This window comes from Lutra lutra, chromosome 2, assembly GCF_902655055.1.
Source record: "Lutra lutra chromosome 2, mLutLut1.2, whole genome shotgun sequence".
Lineage (NCBI taxonomy): Eukaryota > Metazoa > Chordata > Mammalia > Carnivora > Mustelidae > Lutra > Lutra lutra.
Window position 1 is genome coordinate 208,555,898 of NC_062279.1, and position 22,330 is coordinate 208,578,227.

The following is a 22,330-nucleotide window of genomic DNA, read 5'->3' on the forward strand; positions in this document are numbered from 1 at the left end:
AGCCTCGTGCCCAGAGTAGAAATGAGCAAGAAGTCCGGAGTGACAGGAAGACCCACTCACTGGGTGCAGGCCGTGAGCGCCACTGACATTCGCCCGCAAGACAGACAGCTGCATTCTGTCCGTGGACGCTGTTTGGCTGGTACTTTTCATCTCCAGTATATGCAGGAATTCTCATAGGACCCCCTCTCCTCCCCGGGGTAAAAACACACAAATTATACCTGAGCCCCAACATGCACGTGTTAATGGTTTCATTACGCACATGGACTATCGCAATAAAATGACAATAATATTGAGTAAAAAAACAACAAATAAGGTTAACATATCAAAATAGGCCCTCATCTGAAAGAGTATGTCAATGAACTATAAAATCCAGCCCTCCTTTATTTATTCAAACACTAATAGTTAAAGTCTTTGTGTTATATGTAAGTTACCTTAAATAAATCTCTTAGAAATTTAGCATTTCAGTAATACCTTTTAGTATTTATCATGTAACAGCAAGGATTTCCTTATTAGAAAAAGGAAATTTAAACAGCCTAATTTGAAGTGGGATTTTACCATTTTCTTCTATCTATACAGAATGACTCATAAAGATTTTATCTAAGGGATGGCTGGGAATACTATGAAATTAAAATTTGTAACCAGCTGAGATTAGCTTATCTACTTATTCCTCAGAGAAGGAACCAATATGAAAATCCTAGCTAATTTTATAAAGACTGAAATTTAAGAGACAAGAAAGCAATGTTTATAATTGCATTTGTGTGTATGCACATATGGAGATATTATAGTTTGTTGTTTTATAATGGCTTTTCAATACATTTTTTCATAACATTTAAGTTTTCCTTTGAAAAATGACTGTGTGTTCATTAGACGTTTAAGAATTTTTCTAGCTCTGAAAATGGTGAATTTTAATTTGAATAGCTGGTTTTGCTTTTGTAGTATTTGAATACTGACCCACAGAGATGGCCATAAGTATATTAAGATTTTAAGATTTATGGGAACTTACCACTTTTCGTTGATCTTATCAACTTTAGTCTAACCCATCTGGTTAGACTGGTTAGGAAATAGACACTCAGACCAATTTAAAGTCACATGCTTAATCGAGAAGGCCTTAGATCTTCTGATATCAAGTTCTGTGTATTTTCTATAACCATTCCCACCACCTCTGTCTTATAACCATGGATTCCACCACAAAGCTCAAGTCTTTTTAAACCTCTCTCTCTAGGCAACAGAGATGTAAGTTCCTTCCTTCCTTCACTCCAAAGTATCTACAGAAGACCAGTATGTACCAAGCACCAGGATACAGACAGAGCCCCAGTCCTCTCAGAGATAGCATCTAAGAGAAAGAGGAGAACAAGCATGAAAATAGAAGATCGTATATAGTAATGCCAGATAGTGACCTATGTTAAGAAGAAACATATGGCAGAGTGAGGTATGGAGATCAATAGGAGTTTTACTTTAAAAAGGGTGGCCGGGAAAAGGCTTCTCTGAGGAGGTAGCATTTGAGAAGATTTCAGCAGGAATCTGCCTGAAATGAGAAAAAGGCTCATAAAAATCTGAGCAAGAATGATTCTGACAGAGAAAGAGCAGCACAAAGGCCCTCACCTTCGGGAACGTGCGTGGTAAGTTCAAGTATCGGCACAAAGGCCAGTGTGCCTGGGCCACTGCGTGTGTGGGGGAGACAGACGGGAAGTGAGGGCAGAGTTTGTTTTGCATCGGCCTGGTCAGCCCCAGAAAGAGCTGCAGAATTTTTTTTTTTTTTTTGGTCTAAGAGGCCACTAGAGGATTGAGAGAAGGTTATACATGTCCTGACTAGTTTTGAAGGATCCTTCTAGAAGGCAAGAAAACAGACCCACACTTTTTTTTTAATTCTACTCACAAAACGGATCTTTCAAGAATATCCAGAGAAGCTATACACAGGCTTTCTCTTGCCTCTATCAAATTTCCATTATGAAAGTCAGCTTACATGATGCCGAGAGCTTAAAAACATTAAATCTCCGAGAATCTGCATGAACTAGAAGGTTTGAAGAGGGGTTCTAAATCTGCAGTGGTGGTCGCGTCATTCAGAAATAGAAAAATTAGCACTGTGGCTTGCTGGAGCCTGTGTCTGGTCAGTATTAGCTTTTTCCCAGAAGTTTCTCTCTGGGCCAGGAAATTTGTCAGCCATTGGTTCTTTTGGTCACATAAAAAATGGATACAAAATGACCAGTCTAATTAAGCCAAATGATTCATGGGGACATAACTTTCCAAAACAATATTTATGTGGGATTTTCAGGGCACCCACTTTACCCAAGTCTAGACAAGGGTACAATGGAATCCGTGTATCCCCTGTGCAGCAACCAAAGACGATTTCACGTCCTAGCGATGTTGAGTCCGTCCACCCACACAGGCAGCGGCCGACGGCTTCCACGGGGCCGGGGCGGAGGGAGGGAGGCTAAGGCATGCGTCTTGTCTTTCACGGCAACAACCCACTCTGCATGGGGGAGTGGTGACTCACCCCGAATTCTCAGTGCGTTTACTAGAAAAGGAGCAAGCTGAAGGGGAGCTCAGACCCAAAAATTTCTGCTCATCTCCTAGGCCACCTCCTCTTTGAAGCCCTCCTTGAATTTACAGAACCAGTTCCTTTCTCCTCCGAGGTGCTTTAACACTGTTTCTACTCTACTCTACTCCTTGGGGCAAAATCCTGCAGTCGTGTGTGAGGAACTCTAGCTCCTTGAGGAGAAGCCGCAGTATATCCTACTCACTTTGTAACCCCGAGAGCATCTGTGACACAGCAGATGTCCAACACCTGTGTGGTGAAAAAATCTGAATGAAGAGATAACTGTCCTCCATGCTATTTGTTATGCTCCACAAATAAGTGAAACCATATGATAATTGACTCTCTCTGCTTGACTTACTTCACTCAGCATAATCTAATAGCATGGAGGACATGGGGAGTTAGGAGAAGGGAGTTGGGGGAAATTGGAAGGGGAGGTGAACCATGAGAGACTATGGACTCTGAAAAACAATCTGAAGGGTTTGAAGAGGTGAGGGGGAGGGAGGTTGGGGGAACCAGGTGGTGGGTATTGGAGAGGGCACGGATTGCATGGAGCACTGGGTGTGGTACCAAAACAATGAATACTGTTATGCTGAAAATAAATTAAAAAAATGATTTAAAAAAAAGAGATAACTGTTCACACCAGTTTCAATAAGATATGTAAATGCACATGTACATGTATGTGTGAGATCTTCACAACAGCTTGGGGGGGTGAGGGACGGTCATCCCGATGTCAGAGCAGAAAATGAAACTCTCGGAAGGCCGTGGATACTTGAGGTGAGGCTCGAACCAGGCTCCGAAGGGAACCTTTCCGTTATACATAAATTGACAAGGAAGTAGAAGATTTTTAAGAGGAAAGCAGCAACGTATATTCAGCACATTGGTGGGAAAAGCTTAATCACTACTTAGTAAGTACAACCAATAAGGGTTAGTACAACCCTTAGTTAGTACTAAGTAACTACTTAGTAAGTACTACTTACCAACTACTTAGTAAGTACAACCAATAATAGAAAGTACAACCAATAAGGGTCTGGCAGAAAGGATATAGTAGGAGCTGATAATTTCATTGGTCAAGTGAGAAAAAGCTTGAAACATATAACGAGACTGTATGCAGGTTGTAAAGCCTGAGCAGAAAAGCGGAGCCCCGTAGCCACCACCAGGTTAATGAGCAGTCGGTGCAGAAGCCTGGTGCGTTCCTTCCCTGGAGACCCACTGCCCATTGTCAAGAGGTCACCACTACCCTGAGGCTGGTGTTGGTTGGGCACTCGAATTCCTTTCTAATTTTACCACGTACTTCAGATCCTCAAGTAAAATAAGTTCTTGTTCTTAAAAACTTTAGATACATCTTACATCTATTCTTGGAGAAACTGCCTAATTTCGTTTAAATTTACCTTTGTGAATGTAATTGATATTGGAGCACATTTGTTTCACCTCTTTATCATACAGCACCGAATTAGCGTGCAATGATTTCCTGGTCCATCCTGCTATTGACCTTGAATCGGAGAGTATTCTACCACAAAAATGCTCCTGCTAATATTGTTTTCCACGTTACGTAGCAGAGGCCCATGTAAGATGGTAGAATTACAAGATCAAAGATGTGGTGTCTTCAATTTTACCACACGTCGTCAAATTACTTTCATTAGGGATCATACTGCCCTACTGCCCACCCCACCCTTCCCCAGCAACAATGCAGAGTTCCGGTTGGTGGCCCTATGTCCTCGCGATCCTCTAGGGAGAGCAACTTTCATTTTTGACATTTGTAAGTATTAAATCACTGCGGTTTTAATTTGCATTCCCTCCGCATTAGTCATTAGTTTGAACGACAGCATTATAATTCTGATATGCACGAGATGTTCTCCCCCACCCTCTTCTTGTTTGCCTTCAGAAATGTCTTGGTTATTCTTGGCCCTTGGTTAGTCTATACAAACTTTAGGATCGGTTTGCCAAACTTCATGAAAAGCTTTGCTGGAATTCCACCAAAGTGTATCTAATCGGTTTGTGATTTTGGTGACTATTCATATCTTTGTGATGTTGAGTCTTGCTATTTTGAAACCTTGTACATCTTTCTGATTTAGGGTTATGCTAGAGCTACTGTTGAACAAACATATCTAAGGAAGTATAAATGCTTAAGTCCTACATTAATTTATTTCTCAAAATGAATTTTCTTGAGCAGTAGGGGGATCTCTAACCAGTAGGTCAGGGACACAGGATCCTTCCATTTTCTTTCCTTAAAGATTTATTTCAGAGATTGAGAGAGAGAGAGAAGGAGAAAGTGCCTGAGTAGGGGAGGGGAAGAGGAAGAATGAGAACTAGAGATGAATCCCAAGTTGCTCCTCTGACCTTTGATTCATTCTTATATGCAAAGCAAAGTTCTAAGTCTGGCAGTAAACACCATAGCATGGTTTCTGCTCTCATGGGGCTATTAGCGTAGAGGGGAAGATTGGTCATAAAGAAGCAGGCAACAATATCAACTTTTACGTGTCCTACATTGTATTTTCTTACATAATACTCACTATAGGGTTAAGTTCCTCTATGACGACATGAGAAGATTACTCACGTGAGTTCATAGCACAACCATACAGAACATTTATTGATGAGTGATGAGTTAAGAGCATGACCATAGAGAATGTTTATTGATTTCTTGGATTGCTACTAAGTTTTCTGCCGAGCAAACCCAAGATGGGAAACTACAACACGAATTCTGCTCGGGCTGAGAACAAGAAGGATTTTTCTTTAAACTCCTTACTGTCCTACACCTTATTATTGTCCTTGATTCATTCATGATAACCAAGAGAAAGACTTTTAATCATTATTGCCTACATCAGCTTTTCTTGGCCTTGAAAGTGGAGAAAGTTTGGAAATTATTGGATGGGCAGATGAGAGATGGCGATGTGATGTTCTTTTAGTAATATCTGCTAATCCTTGAACTCCTTTCAGTGTTTTTACTGATAGAGACAGCTTGGACCAGCGAGGACTCACCTGGAAACAAATCTGGCTGGCCATCTCAATTGTGAACTGGGGAAGAAGAGTAGAATGAGGTCTTCACTGCACACTACAAACTCATCCTCTGTATTATCACAGAAAGGCACACCCTTACAGCCTCTAGAGGGACACTTCCAAAACCCAGACCTTTCTCTAGCTTGGGTTTTTTCCCCCAAGCTTTCACAGGCCACGCTTTGCTGGTAAACAAACAAACAAACACTGTTCCTTTCTTTCTGTCCTTAGATATCTGATCCCTCACAGATACTCTAAGAAGTGATGTAGGAAGATGAAAAACACCATTTAACCAAAACTGGGGAAGGAGGCCAAGTTCAGCCTTACACGGACCCTTTCATCCTTGAGGACTTAACGTCCGAGGCTGGACAGCCCGGTGTCATCACCCAGGTGTGCGTTCTCGCTGTGCTGTCACCAGGCACCTCTGCTGCCCCCATCCTTACGCAATCCCTCAGGGACTTTGCCGGGAGCCGGTCGGCCGGGCTGCTGGCCGGCAACCCAACTCCTGTTTCTCATATTTGCTGAAACTTGCTTAACGGCCCTAATGGATGATCACATTTCGTTAATTTGTATTCTTCAACTCCTGGGAACAATATTCTAAAAGCTCATTAGATCAAGTTTATTAATTGTGTTGTGCACATCTCCGAAAGCTGTCGTGCTTCTTGGTCTGAATGCGCCATCGGTTTCCGAGAGCGGTGTATTAAAATTCCCTACGGTGGTTCATTTCTCCTTATTCTTTCGAATTCTGCTTATTTTTTGAAACATTTTAGTAGGTAAATAAAAGATCAAGATTTTTATATCTTGGCAAAATGAATCTTTCGCCCTCAAAGGATAATCCTTTTTGATATCCAGCAACCCCCTTCCCTCATACTGAAACCCGCATTTCAACAGGTTGACTATCTCCTGGCGTGTTGTCTTCTGTCCTTTCCGCTTCCAGCTTCCTGCAGCCTCGTGCCTCAGGTCTGTCTCTTACAAACACCGCACGGCTGACTTCGTTTTCTAAATCTGCTTGACAGTCCTCGGTTGTGATCTGGAGGGCTGTCTGCGCACCTTAGATGTCTTTCTGCTCCCGGTGCCTGCTCTCTCGCTCTGGCTCCTGGGTTTTCTCTTTCCCTCTTGCTGCCTCCTTTGAGGATGATGGGCATTTTCTCCTACTTTAATTCCAATTGTACCGACTCCTGCTTTGCGTGCTGCTGTTACTCAGCGTTTCCTCGTTCTCACCACCCGAGAGCAGAGTGAGCGCGAGTCCTCTCCTCCGTCGTGCGAACACATCTAACCTGTTTTCCATCTTCCTAAGGTTGCATCTCGGATCCGTCACCAGGGATCACTTTTCAACTCCTTTAAGCACATCCCCCCTGTGAAGGTGGTCAACACCCTTCATCCTGGTTTGAAAACACCCTTATTTCCACTCTGTTGGAGGATAGTTTCCCTGGATGTACAATTCAAGTTTTGTAGTTATTTTCGGTCAGAATTTTAAAACTACTCCTCCGCTGCATTGGATTCTCTGGTAACGCCAGCATCAATTTCCCAGCCTTACGAGTAAGGGGCTTTGGATGTGGATGCCCTGGTCAAACCCCAGACAAGCCCTAGCCGACATCGGACCGAAAATTCATGGGACACCTCAGGTCAGAACGACCTGGCTGAACCACTCCCCAAATTCTGACCCACAGAAACTGCGAGAGATGACGAATGACTCTTGTTGTTCTAGACGTTACATTTCAGAGTGATTTGTTACCCCAAGATAGGAGCCACAGCAAATACAATTTGTCCCAGATGGGATTTGTTTGGGTTCCTTTACCTGATGGTTGCTGTTTCTTGTAATTCCCCATTTTCAGCCACTGTTTCTTTAAATACTACTTTTCCCTGATTTTCTATTATTATTTTTATCTTGGATTCCAGTGTATAATTTTAAGAACTTCTCACTCCGTTCTCTTATTTTTTCATCTTTTTTTGTGTGTCTCTATGTGACATTCGGTGTAAATTAAATCTATCGTTCGGTGAACTGATTTTACTTGTGACTCCTCTGACATTGAACCTGTTACACTTTTCAGATTGATGTGTCATTTATACACAATGATACGCATCGATTTTGGCATACAGTTCACTGAGTTTTGATGCTGATTATACATGTGACCAAATTACCACAGAGTCAAGACGGAGACACACTCATTCCCTCAGCAAGTCCCCTGGTGCCCCTTCCAGTCGAACGGCTCTCCCACGAGCAACCACTGTTTTGATTTCTACTGTGGCTTCTAGAATGGCGACAAACGTGATCATGCAGCAGACACTCTTGTATCCGGCTGCTTCCGCTCGACACAGTTTTCAAAGTCCTTGCACACTCGCTCGCACAATCCACGCCTTTCTGCCGCCGAGCAGCGATCCGTTGCTGACGTACTGCCACCGCACTCAGACATCGGATGCTGACGGATATTTTGGCTGTTTCTGATTTGGGGACTTTTAGCAATAAAGCTGTGATGAACATTCTCTTTTGTTTGTTTAGGAATTTTATTTGACAGGGAGAGAGCGAGAGAGCATAAGCAGGGGAGGCAGCAGAGGCAGAGAGAGAAGCAGGCGCTCCGCTGAGCCAGGAGCCCGATGCGGGACTCGATCCCAGGACCTTGGGATCATGACCTGAGCCGAAGGCAGACACTTAACTGACGGAGCCACCCAGGCGCCCCTGTAATGAACATTCTTGCCCAAGATTTTGGAAGACATGATTTCAGTTTTCCTAAACAAATACTAAGGAGTGAAGTTTCTCCCTGGAAGTTGAATTTTTGTCACAGATTAGCCAAATGTTTGGCTCAATATAAAACGGACAGACTGTTCTTTAAACAGTTTTCTTTCTCCCCTAGGAATTTAGGAGAAAGTCCTCACCAACCCTGGGTATTGCCAGTCTTTTAAATTGTTGTCATTTCAGTGGCTATAAAATGGTTCCCCTTTGTGGTTTTACTCTGCCTTTCCTTGATGATGTCTGGTAGGACTTAATAATCATTCCTATGCCTTCTTTTGGGAAGTGATTTTTCAAGACCTTTGACCATTTTTTTAAATTGGGTTTTCTTTTTATTGAACTGTAGGAGTTATTTATGTATTTCCCAATACAGTCAATTCTTTTGTGTATTGCAAATATTTTCTCCCAGTCTGTGGCATGACAATTCATTTCCCTAAAGTATTTTAATTACCATAAGTTTTTAATTTTGATGAAGTCCAATTATTATGGACTGCATGTTTGTGTCTCCCCAAAATTGGTATGTTGAAACCTTAAACCCTGATGTGATGGGATATGGAGGTAGGGCCTTTAGGAGGTAACCAAGCCATGAGGTCAAGCCCTCATAATGTGATTAGGAACTCTTAGAAGAAGAAAGCTCCCTCCAAACTCTGTGTGTGTGTGTGTGTTTGTGTGTGTGTGTGTGTGTGTGTGTGTGTGTCTTTCTCTCCCACATGAAGGAATGAGAAGGCAGCTCTCTGCCAACCCAGCAGCGGGTCCTGACCAGACAGGTACCAGATCTGCCAGCACCTTGATCTTGGACTTCCTTGGCTTTAAAATTGTGAGAAATAAGTGTTTATGGTTTAAGTCACCCAGTCTATGATATTTTTATTATAGTAACTGAAATTTTTATAATTAATACAATTAATACAAATTAATACTATTTGTATTCTATGAAATCGATGCCTACCCCATGCTGTGAAAATATTACCATATTACCTTCTTGAATTAATTTTTCTATCTTGTGTGAGGTGGGAGCAGGTTCGTTTTTCCCACATATGCATGCCCAGCTGTTTCAGCATCATCTATTGGGAAGACTGGCTTTTCGCTTTTTGCTAAAATAGTTGATTCTATGTCTTTCTTTGGACTTTATTCCATTAGATGAAGCTATTTTTCTACCCTGTGTTATGACACTGCCTAGATTACTATAGTTTACAGTGTTGGATATTGTAAATTCCTCAATTCTGTTTTTCGTTTTTCAAAGTGGTTATTAACTTTTCTAAACTGTGGTTTAGAAATTGTGTTTCTGGGTAAATCTTAGAGTAAATGTCTCAGTTTCTAAAAATGCACCTGCTCTAATTTATATTACAATGACCTTAAATCTGTAATTAATCTGAGGAGAATGGACACTGTATCAAATATTGAATTATACAATACATAACCATAGTATACCTTACCATTTAGTTGTATATTTTTTCTCAGTAATATTTTGTAGTTTTCAGTATGGAGGTCTTATATATTTTACACATTAAATATATTCAAATTTATTTTATAATTTTTGATGTTATTATAAATAGTATTTTTATTTCATTTATAAATGTTTCCTGCTAGTATAGAATAATAGTTCTTATCTATATATTGACTTAATCTACATGTTGACTTAAGTGACTTATAATTTTATTCATACATTGACATTGTACTGATTATCATGCTTCTTCCTTCTAGTACTTCTTTGATAGATGCTTTAGGCTTTTCTACATAAATAGTCATGTTGTCTGAAAATAAAGACAGGTAACTTCTCCCCTTCTCATCTCTGAGCTTTCATTTCTTTTTCTTGGTTTATTTCATTGGCTAAGACCTCTATGAAAATGTTGAAAAAAAGTGGAAAGAAAATATTCTTACCTTGTTCACAATCTAATGGGAAAATGTTCAATATTTCACTGCTAGGTATGATGTCAACTAAAGATTTATCCCCATGCCTTACACAGTAAGGTGTGTCCTGAAACGAATGGTTTAAACAGCTATAGTGATGTGGATTTGTCACAGCATGATGCCCTTTTTTCAAGGTTTAGATATCCACTTTCTGTTGCTCTCCACATATTTTCACATACATATTATAATTAATCTCATCAAGAAGATTAGTCCAATGGAAGCTGCTCCCGCATTAATGAAACTTCCTTAAATCTGTAATTTCAATTATTATATTCTAAATTCCTTAATAGAAGTTTTCTTCATTAGCTTTTTCTAAACCTATTAGATTTTTTCCCTCTGTTCCTTACTCATTTGTCATTTCCTCTCTTATTTTTAAAAGATGTGTTAAGTGGATTTATTTTACATTTTGTATCTGATTACTCCAATAATGAAGCACTTATTTGCCTGCCAAATAATGCTCATGGTACCTTTTTTCCCCCCTCCTATATGTTTTTTTGTCTTATGTTTTTAAATGTGAGCTCATGTTCTCTGGAACTTTAACCCTGGGAGTTCTTCGTATCCTGAGTTAAGAGTATTTTCATCCAGACAGATATACATTGATTCTCGAAAAGTTGGGCATCCTACCAACATGAACCCATTCTCAAATCCTTGCATGGGTTTTCCATCTTAGAAGACTAAGCACCCAACCTCCATGAAGACGAGCCTATGGCCAAGAATTCTTAAAGGAGACTCTTTTGCTTTTCTACCAAGAGCCCAATAATGAGAAAAGCATGTTTTCTTGCAGGTACTCTGTCTTTATAAATTAGATCTTTTTTCTTGCTTTCCATTTTTCTGACAGTGTAATCTGTATGATTCCTGGTTTTGGGAAATGTTCTCTGATTCAACTTCCCACACTACCCAGGTCCAAAACTTGGTCCGCTGTTCTTACAAGGTGCAGCTACTAAAATCAGACCCCTGGGCCATCTCAGATCGCTGGGTGCCCACAAGACCGCAGCTTCATGTCTGAGTTCTAAGCTATACTCCGGTCCAAGCGTGGTTCCCAACCTCAGGGGAACCCCAGTGCTGTCTTACGAAGTCAGCCACGCAATACTGCTTTTCATGTTTCATTCAGTATTTTTAGACATTTAGTAGTAAGAGGATTTCAGCCTATCTAGTTTGACATATAGCTAGAAATGGAAATATTCAACATTTATGTTTTAATCTCTAAAGGCTTTATTGTCATTCTTCGTTTAGCTAGTTGGCAAATGAGTCAGCTGGATGGATAACACTGGCTGACAGGAGAGATATTTATGGACCCCCCATGGCTATGTATAATAAATATGCTATCCAATTTTTAAAAAACAGCTCTGAAAAAAAAAAAAAGAAATGAATCTAATGGCTAGTCTGCCTCCCTGGTGATGGCTTTGGTTCTAGAATATTCCGAAGCTATCCGTAAACAGCTGCAAGAGGCACAGCCAGCGAAGGAATTGTGAAGAGGGACAACTGAGGCCTGTGTTAGTGCCTCCCCAGTTCGCAAAGCTGCCTTTCACAGACAAAATAAAGCTTGAATGGATCAAAATGTTTCTTGGAAGTTCACCAGATTACACATGAAAGGACTTATTTTACTCCTTTCTGTGGAGAGAAATCGCTTAGCAATTACACATAATGAGTTTAATTCCTAAAGCTACATTACCCAGTCTAACGTGTGGATGATAAAGCCTATCGCTATTGTTAACCGCATTCCTTGCAAAATGCTTAGCGCAGGTCTTGACATGTAACATACTACACGACTTACGAGGTGACAGCTAGTGTTATCTCCGTATGAAAGTCCTGATGTGAGGAACTTTTAATCTCCTTGTAAATGTTACATTCAGAGACGGTTTCATGTCCTTGACATACTGACAAGATAAACTCAGGAAAACTCAGCGTGAGCTCCCGTCTGCGTGGGTTCCCTCCTGACATCCAAAGTGCCTGGGCTTCTCCCCTCATGACTGCCCAGTTTCTCCTAGATTCACCCTGGAAGCAGTTTGTGTGACTGCCAGGGGATGCGTGTTGGGCTTCAGAGGACTACAAAGATGGGAAACACAGAAAGTGTCTGTCCTCAAGGAGCCTCTGGTCTAGTGTTGTGATTCGCAGCCCTGGATTCTCACCTAGAAAGATTTAAAAAAAAAAGCGTACTAACATTCCTAAGTGTATCTTTCCTCCCTATACAGACAGTGGCTATCTTGGGACAGGAGACAGACTATCACCTTCTTTCCTTATTCCTTAGATCTAGTCCCTCTATGTAGTGAGAATGTATTAAAATCTCTTTAAATATATTATACAAAAATATTAACCAAATCCAATGTTAAAGGCATTCTATTACATGCATCCTTACAAGCAGTCACAAATACGGCTGAAATATTAAATTCCTAGGCCAAAAAGAATATGCTTGTAACACTTCCCCCCGGATTAAGGTGCCAATGTCCCAGGCCATACGCCCTCCCCATGATGAAAATAACAGGTGTCCAAAAATTAAAAGTAACTTGCAACCGTGACATGCCTTCAGTATTTGGAAATGTCTCTTATGACACTCTACGTGACAGAACTTGGCTTACCAACTTCAGATAACCCTCAGCATCTAGAATTAGGTTTTCTGGCTTCAGGTCTCTGTAGATGATACCTAGTCGGTGCAGGTAGTCAAACGCTTCAGTCACGCAAGCGACGCAGAACTTGGAGGTGGCTTCATCGAAGCTGCCCCTACAACGAGATCGTTTTCCCTCTTAATACTCTGGACACACATATCCGTGGTCTATTCCAGGTGTCAGTTCTCGCATTGGTAATTTACACCATGTAAGCATTCTGTAGGGTACCAACACTAAGAAGGACTCCGTGCCACCCATGAACGAGCCTGATGACGGTAAAGAGATTTAGGGGACGCTTGAGGTGAAAGCGAAGTACCTCACTACAGTTAAAACGTCGCCATCCCAACAATTGTTTCTCGTCATCATGTATGGGTACGTAAAATACAACCATAAGAAAACAAGACTTTTTAAGATATTTGTGGCAAACTCTAGAGAAAACGCAGCTATTTTAACAGAGAGCTTAAAGCACTGTAATTTATTGCTTGACTCAACAATGACTCAAGTGATCGTTTTCATTTCCTGTTGGTATAGCATGGTAACAAGAACCCATGCAGAAATGGGGTCATAACTCTTTCCTGTTCGGTGCACCTTGATATTAGACTGGCCCTGTGTCAGCACCGCATGCGCATTTCCATACTGCAGCATTAAAACATGGTGGTGATTTGTGGCAGGGAGTTGTGGAAGGGTATGGCTTTGGGGTGAGTTTCTACTGGCTTTGACTCCTGCTTCTTCCATCACTGTGTCCTCAGCCAAGTGGTGTGGCTGTTCTGAGCTGCAGATCCCTGTCTGTAAAATGGGTTTACTACTTCCTGAACAGTGTTGTTTCGAGAGTGAGACACAGTGCCCAACAGACAGTACCGACTCCCATTCCTACACAGACCCACCTGCTGAAGCAAAGGTGGAGGGAGCAAATGTTTCTGTAGGTTCCACGCGAGTCTCCGCGCCCTGCCTGGTCTCCCCCACCCAGATCCACCCAACAGCACATTTCTAACACGACACATCCATCTCTTCTCAGATGCTCAGAGGTCTCCCCTTCCCTAGGTCTGGGATTCTCCACCATGGATGCACATTAGAACTGTTGGGGAGGTCATTCACTAGACCCCATCCAAGGTGAACCAAATCATAATTCTGGCATCAGGGCTCGGCACTGTTACTTTGCAGAGCTCTCCACATGATTGTGATGAGAAGCCAAGGTTGAGACACCCAGACCCAGGTGACACTCTCCAAATATTTGGCCTGGCATTAACCTCCATAACCTCGTGCAAACCCACCTTGCCACCCCCTCTTTTGCTGACCTTGTCTTCTACTCAAATTCTACTGTGAAACACCCCCAAGGACACATAATCCTATCTCAACTTTCCTGTAGTGTGTTACATCCGTTTCCCTTTCTTTCTGCCTTTCCAAAGTACTGGTCATCTCTAGAAGTTAGGTCCAGTCTTCCCTCTTTCATCACATTTTTATATGTCTCCTCTCCTCCGAACTCACCATCTGCAACTCTCACTTGGCATTTAGTTACAAATCAGCAACTTCTCTGTCATATTTAGCTCACACACCTAATAATGCAATGTTTTAAAACTTACCTCCCCAAATAAGATCTAAACTCACTGGGGGAAAATTTATACCTTTTACCCTTTTGGTTAGGAAAGTTCACCCCCTCTGGAAAGCTCCCACACTGTCTACAGGGAGGCCTGCATGCCGCTGGCGCCCAGTAAACACGGGAGGCTGCAATTCAGCAGGAACTGGCCCTTCTGTAAACCTGAATCTTTGCAGCACGCTCCCTGCCTCACCACGCCCCGCCCCTTCTTCATCTCCCCCGCAGAGATTCCGGGTTTCTAGCGACCCTGCCTCACATTAACCACAGGACTGTGGAGCACTCACTGTCTTTTGAGGGCTACAATTCTTTGACCCCGAATATGGAAATGACGGACGACCTTTTACAGTGTCTATTGCATGGCTCCAACATTAGAGAAGAAATACCACCGTTGCTCTGTTATCAGATGATAATATTTTCTTAGGACAACTTCTTAATGACTTTCTTTATGTCTCTTTAAAGGATCATGAATAAAGCATCCTTGAGACCAAACGTGAGAACACGGCCTGATGTTTATGCTTTTCAATTACCTGTCCCTTAATATACTCCACAGCTCCCCACCTAAGCAGGCCTCCAGAAGCATGTATACATACTTAGTGTCCTTGAAAGTGCGATACAATCTGCGAAGACACATAAAAACATGGTTGTTATTAAAAATCTCGTTTCAAAAGCTTTTTGAAGTTGCTTAAGAACATCATCGGTATCACTTGGGACACTCATGCTCCTCTCGTTCCGGACACCCTCCAGCCACACAGGACCCCTCACTGAGTGCTCGTCCTACCTGGCTTCTGCACACGGGAGCCCCTTCCCTTACTGGCCTCCCTCTACACACACACTGACCTTCTTCATCTCAGTTTTGCTGTAACAGTGTTATCCATTCCTCAAGACCAAGCCCAGGAGCCCGCTAAGGCAGCTTATCTGCCTCCTTCCCCTTTACAGCTTCTCTTCCCTCCACAAGCCTGGAGACCTCTGCCTGCATCTCCTTTACGATGCATCTCCTTTATGAGCTCCCTTCACACCCATGTCTTATATCCTCTGGTTGGTCTCAAAAATAAGACTGTGAGACAGAGACCTATAAGCAGTGAGTTCAGTAGGCAGTATATCTGGGAAAAACCCCCGTCCCCTAGGGGAGGAGTAAGGCACAGACATGTTTGGGTGGTAGGAGAGTTCATCTCTGACGGAGTCTCTAGTTTCCATGAAAGCCTCAGCCTCAAGGAGTTCTGCCCTCATGGGATGTGGGCTGCACCTGGAAGCAGAGTATGATCCTGGGCAAGGGGCTCTGATCACCTGACAGCAATGACCAGGAAAGGACCGAGCTAGAGTCCTCAGCTGACACACTCCCAGAAGCTATGGGAATGACAGCTTCAGTCCCGAGGTGGACCTGGGCCGGGTACCATATTGCAACACTGGGTGCCAGCTGAGCACCCAGACCGTGTGCCGACAGCAGAAGCAATCTAGCAGAGCAGCTCAGAGTGGGCTCTGAGTCCAGACTACGCAGGCTTGAATCTCCGGCCAGCTGCTCACGAGCGGGCAGCCCAGCTGCTAACTACTGCTCTCAAGCTCAATCATCACATTTACCTCGCTGTTACCTCATAAAGGTCAGACGAGTACATGCATTTACTGGATTCTATGTTAGTTACATATTAATTCAAAATATGTTGCATGTCTGCATATATAGTAGGTAGAATAAATATAACATATTTAAATATATATTAAACATACTACATATGATATACCACATATATATTGTGCTTACAGCAGTGTCTGGCACATGTTAATTTCTCAATAAATGTTGTCATTAATATTTATTATTATATTATCATTTCCTTCTATGCCAGGCACTTTGCAGGGAGCTGGAAATGAGAATAGGAATAAAAGCTAAGCCATGTCCTGAAGCTGCTTATGATAGTTTGTTAAGGAATTATTGATGAAAGGGGGGGCATTCTGGGAACGCATTAATATAAAAATAATTAGATAACCCAGCATTACCTGGGTTCAGCTCTTTTAATGTTGAAAAAAAGTGGGTGTGGGACTATGGATAGGCAGGAAGGTCCTCTCAAGGCATTTGATCCAAAACACAAATTCTATCCGCCGTAAGGGCACTCTGCCTCGCCTGGAAACCACTGAAACTATATTCTAGGGCCATGACCTGCATGAAAATACAGGTCTCCACTGGCCTACAGCACAGACTCATGAATTCACAAGTAAGGAGAACTGTGGCCTCGAACAACCGAATTCTCGTCCCGACTCTGGGGAAGGAGGAGTAGTGACTATGGGGAGCTGGATCTCCCAGAATCTCGGCTCTGCTAGGATCATGCCCTGGGGCCCCCGGAAGACTACATGAACCCAAAGGCCTCTTCTTGCAGAAATTTAACAGCAGTGTGTCCCTTGACAGTTTCAAATGAATTCTTTTCTTCCCAAATTCTGCAGTAGGTATGGATTAAATATCAGTTCAAGTTATTCCACAACAATTTCATATTCTCTCCCACACACACCCCTACACACACACACAGTCTCCTCAGATATTCTCAAGGATAAAAAACCTGCACTCTTGACTCCAGACTTCAGACTTCTCACATTTTATGAACTGTTGCTGTGACAGGGGTGGAGAACTCAGAGTGGGGCCTCTTTTACTGTTCTGTGCTCTCGCATGGAAACATTCGAAAGGGTCTACAGTCCTAAATTGTGGAGCCAGATGCTCACTTACTTCACGATGAAGGGAGAACACAGCTCTTCCAGAATCCTCTTCTCTGAGTAGACGTGCTCCTGCTGCTTCGTGTCCACTATGTGCTTCTTCCGTATACACTTCATAGCAAAAGCCACATTCTCATTCTTCACCTTAACCTGCACCAGAAGAGAAAATCCCTCAAAATTAACTTATTAAAAAGATTCACAATATCTATATAAAACATGTTAACCAATGAGGAGTTGAACTTCTTTCGCATTAAACAGCATGTACCCTCTTAACCACGTATCGCTCTGGGAACTAACTTTTACTCAAGTGTACATCCTTCCCTTGCATCGCAATTTCCAAAAAAGTTCACATATCTGGAACATGGTCTTAACACGTTTGCATTAGAACAAGAAAAACAAACTCGAGTTAGGTTTAATGTTTAGAAATCTATTCACTTTTGAGTGTGTGATATGAAGAACTTTGACCAGAATTGCCAAAAATGGTTCTTCCCTAAGATGCACTTCTTTGATTTTCAAAACAAAACATACTGAGTCAAAATCCATAGCTGTACTATCCAACATGAAGCAACTAGTCACATGAGGTTATTTAATTTTAAGTTAATTAAGATAAGAAATTCAGCTGCATTAGTCACGTTTCAAAAGCTCGCCAGCCACATCTAGCCCTAGCTACCCTTCTGGATAGCAGACGGTTAGGACACTTCCCGAGGTACAGAAAGTTCTTTTGGAACCTGTTGCTTTAGATGGACAAATAAAAATTTCCCTTGAAAGGAAATAAAACATCTTAATAGATACGTACTCAGATAGGCTTACAACTCCATAAGCACACGATATATGGCAAGACATGAACCTGTGATTTGGCCGCGCCCCACATTTTCTCACATTTGCCATTAGTACTATGCAGGATTTTTAAATTAAGGTGGAATTATTGTTTCAATTATTATCTAACTATACAAAAAACCCCCACATCTCAGCATTGCTAATTCAATCCTTTTGCCAGGATGTTTGGTGAAAAATACCACTGCAGATGCGTATCGCCCTTGTCTCTCTATATGGCATAAAAACAGTGACAAATACTCTTTGGCTTAGGAAGAAATTGTTTCTTCCCCTCCCCCTCAACCCTCAGAGAGGAGTCTTGACTAGGGTGAAGTGGGTTATCCAGAGTCTCCTGGTGGCACTTCCGATCTGCTCATGTCCGAGGCCATCCAGCAGACGAAGGTGTCCACACACTTCCCCGAGGTTAAGGTACAGTGAATCGTTAAAAATCTGCTGGGTGAAGAAGGGCTTGGGAACAGCCAAAGGTTCAGAGTCACCTGTCCCCAGTAAGGCCACAGATCTCCATCCCCCCATTTCCCCGGAGCACTGGATCTGACAGGAACGCTCTGTTATTCCTTGGAAGCTAGTGGTAAAGCTCCGAGAGGTGGTGATATGGAAAAGACAGCCGAAATCAGGCCGAAAGTTCCCAGCTGTCCTGATCAACACTACAGAAGGCTGCTCTTCAAATATTCCCTTACAGTCATCTTCTCTTTTTTTCCAGATAGAAAATCTTGAGCAACCCAAGACAGGATAATGGCAGCCAAATACAGACATGGCAGTGGAGTTGTGTCAACTATAATAAGATTTTATTTCTAGGACACTTCCACTGGACACACTCTTTTCTTTAGTAATAGTTCACGTGCCATGAGTGTATGTGTGCACACATTTTCCTCTTAAAAAACACAGTTTTGATGAGTTAGAGTCTCTGGGAACGCTTACTTGGTACATCTCCGATAATTATAACCAAGACGAGAATTCACAAAAGGATGTGACACAGAAGCTGAAATAGCAGCTCCATTACTACAAGTGACTTATTAGCACAGACCTGCTACCATACAACACGCACAGTGAAAAACGTGCTTTCTTAACTTCAGCTCAAAGCAACACTTAAGATAGCAATAACAATTCACATGTTCGTCCAAGATACACTGGAATATAAAACAAGAAAAAGTCAAAAGGCTTCTCTCAGATGCTTGAAACGTAAACCCCTTACAAGCTCAACTCTTCCGAACCCACCAACGCCCAGTGTTGCAATAATCTCAAGGTTCTGGAATGGGGATGAGGAGGAGAATCTGGCCACCTTCTCCTTCAGCTGAATCATCTCCAGCGAGAGTGCTTTGGACAGCTTCCAGTTAGACATGGATCTCCTGTGTGAGAAAAGTGAAACTTGGCACACACCCCCTTAGTCAAGCCAGGGTCATGGCACACATAAATTCCACTCACGCAACAGTCTTAGTTCTGCCAGGGTTGCTGCCCATAGTGGCTACAAAGGCTACCTCAACTTTTACACAATCAGCTTCATTTACATCTGGGAAGGAGGACAGTAGGATATACAAACAAAGAAACTGACGCACACAATGATGAATAAATATCAAACCGAATCAATGCGAGGTAAGGAGAGCTGGACTGTGTAGTGTTTAAAGCATACTTCAATAAAGATGCGTGTGGGTTTTTTTTAGGAGTCAATGAGAGGAAGTAAAACCGGTGAGTCACTCCCTTGGCTGTACATACAGGGGAATGCTACACTGAGAATCTTTGCTGTGTTTTGCTATTTTTGTCAGATTTTGAAGTTTTCCATGGCTGAACCAGAATGACTGCTTAGTGAAACATGAAAGAGATGTTTCTTACTTTATGTCTAAATATCATTGTTTGAAAATACTCATTTTTCTCTTTTAATTAAGGTAGACTGCTCTGACTTCTATATTATACATATATTCATGAAGTGTTCTTACTACGAAAGGCCTTTAAAGACATAAAAACTGCAAATATATCCCTTGCATAAAAAGACAAAAGCAAAAAACTTAGGCGGTCCTCACTGAATGTTCTAATTTAACTCAAATGTCAGTTTTCTAGAACTTTCGACTCCAGCTTCGTTAGTCCTACCTGGTGAATATATGCTGAAGTATTTACTCTACAAACTGTAAAGGATTTTCAAATATTTTTAATTTTACAACATAGTTTTTCTATGAAGCACAAAATTATTCATAAATATCACTATATTTAGCCCAACCCAACTCCTTCCTACATACACGCATGCGCGCGCGTGCACACACATACACACACACACACACACACACACACACACAGAGCCCTGGGTAATAGCTCCCTTATATTCTGAAATACTTCTGCCTCTCCCCATAGCTCTTTACCCGGAATCAGGATGAATGGGTTACTCTACTGCCTTGGCATTCTTGCTTGATCTCCATGGGCAAGATACGCTTCATTTCTGAATAACGTCCTTTTGACATTGAAAGACAATGTCAAGCATCCCCTTCCCAAGGCCCCCTCTCAGGAAATGTCTCCCTCACATTACTACTTGTCAACCCAAAATAAGAAGCTGACCACTTACAGACTAAAATCACATCCATACTACTGGTAAGTGGCATCTCTTTGTGGAAGAACAATTTAAAAGAACTGCCCCCAGTTTCTAGTGGCGGCACAGCAGCAGTCACCACCGAGCGAACCACACACACTTGCCAGAAGGCATGCGCCTCGGAGAAGACCCTGCCGCACTTACTTCGCATGTCTTTTCTCATCATCCCGGGTCAGGTTGGCCACATACCCTTCAAGGTATTTCTGGAGTTCTTCAAAAGTCCCGACTGTCTGGTTGAATGTTCTAAGTGAATAAAATACATAGGTGCCTTTGTAATTCGACATTTCCTCCAGCTCTTAGAAAACTTAGTTATGATTATTGATGACTTTGTAAATGGTTTTTCAATAATTTAGGTGATGGTAAAGTTGTCACAAAATGTAGAATAGCTATTAGAAGTTACATAATGAATTCTTCACGTTTATGAAAACAAAGAAGAGAAAACCTTTCAATAGTTTTCTGCCTTGTGGTTCAGGTTTACTAACAATTTTTTCAAGAAGATATTGGAAAGAAAATAGTCTGTATAATCTCTTTACTGAATCAACAGGTTAGACGGGTTGCAGATTTTCCTAACTTTGTTTCATCAAATTAAGCTATTTATTTTAAAAACCAAGGATAAAATGTTTCTCTTCTTTTCCCTTGATAATGCCCCTCATTTTACATTGCTTCATGATTAAATCCAATTTTTTTTTTTACTTTATCGCAGTAGTTCCCAGAGGCTCAACCAATGTCTTCCCTTGACCAATCTCGCCCACCACAAATCAGACGTGGGTGGTGCCATCTAACTTTATTTACGACATTGTTTGCGGGAATTCTTATACACAGCCTTGCCCACAAGAAATAAGGTATCCCCTTCCTCACCAAGTGAAATACATTTTCTTGATTTCTTTTCAATGCTTCCCCACCCCTACACTGGACAATCTACCTCAATTTGTGATTTTTAGAGTAGTTTTCTTCCCTACTGCAAAACAGTATCCTTCTAGAGGGACGCCTAGGTGGCTCAGTTGGTTAAGCAGCTGCCTTCAGCTCAGGTCATGATCCCAGCGTCCTGGGATCGAGTCCCACATCGGGCTCCTTGCTCAGCAGGGAGCCTGCTTCTCCCTCTGCCTCTGCCTGCCACTCTGTCTGCCTGTGCTCACTCTCTCTCCCTCTCTCTCTGACAAATAAATAAATAAAATCTTTAAATTAAAAAAAAAACTTAAAAAAAAAACAGTATCCTTCTAGAAACTGTGCTTTAATCTTCTGGCTGAATCTGAAGCATCTGAGCAGAGCAAAATGAAAGGGTTGAAAACTGACCCCCAGACACCTCCAGCTAATAAACCAGACCGTCTCATTACTGTACAGTTGCCATCTGCTGCCTGCCTAGCCCCGAAGATCTCTACCCACACTGAACTGGCCACCAATCTACATTCCCACTATTATGTAGATCTTACATACTATGCTGGGTATTTCCCATTTTCCCCTTCAAATCCACCCTCCACTCTTTTCTACCCTCCTCTGTCGACCATCCTTCATCGACTATAGAACAGTGAGAAATAAGAGTATTGCCATGAAATTTCAAATTTCCAATGGCTGAACTTTTCAAGTGAAAGGAAAATACTTGTTGTACTTCACTTCACTCTTACTTATTCTATATGTCACCACTATTGGCCTGCTGTTAAACTAATTCGAGCACTGTGAACAAATCTCATGTTTAAGATGTAGGCTCACACTGCTGTCCCCGTTCCCTAGAAATTCTTTGCAAACTCGAGTTAGTGCAGATTTAAACAGCTACAACATTCTAGCTGGAACAAACAGCCTGTAACCACTCTGGTGGTGTAACATGAGGTGGAGTCACTTCCTCTGAGACACAGCCCAACAACCGGTGACAGAGATG

At 42.0% G+C, this 22,330-nt stretch overlaps 1 protein-coding gene and 1 long non-coding RNA gene across 7 annotated transcripts in view; one reads left to right on the plus strand and one right to left on the minus strand.

Annotated features, from left to right (window-relative positions):
• Positions 1-22,330, minus strand: part of PRKG2 (protein kinase cGMP-dependent 2) — a 105,882-nt gene that overhangs the window by 17,998 nt on the left and 65,554 nt on the right. For 4 of the 6 annotated variants that reach the window (XM_047719662.1, XM_047719660.1, XM_047719659.1 and 1 more), the window contains 5 exons: positions 20,602-20,700; positions 19,078-19,231; positions 17,065-17,201; positions 14,888-14,977; positions 12,740-12,881 (listed from right to left, as the gene is read on the minus strand). In XM_047719662.1, the coding sequence (XP_047575618.1) occupies positions 12,740-12,881; positions 14,888-14,977; positions 17,065-17,201; positions 19,078-19,231; positions 20,602-20,700 (622 nt within the window). Of the gene's footprint in view, positions 1-12,739; positions 12,882-14,887; positions 14,978-17,064; positions 17,202-19,077; positions 19,232-20,601; positions 20,701-22,330 lie in introns of those variants that run through there. The other 2 variants (XM_047719663.1, XM_047719665.1) reach the window with 2 other exon arrangements.
• On the plus strand, positions 4,406-5,734 carry LOC125093913 (uncharacterized). The gene is made up of 2 exons (XR_007125373.1): positions 4,406-4,527; positions 5,486-5,734. It is a non-coding gene; the product is annotated as an uncharacterized LOC125093913 (long non-coding RNA).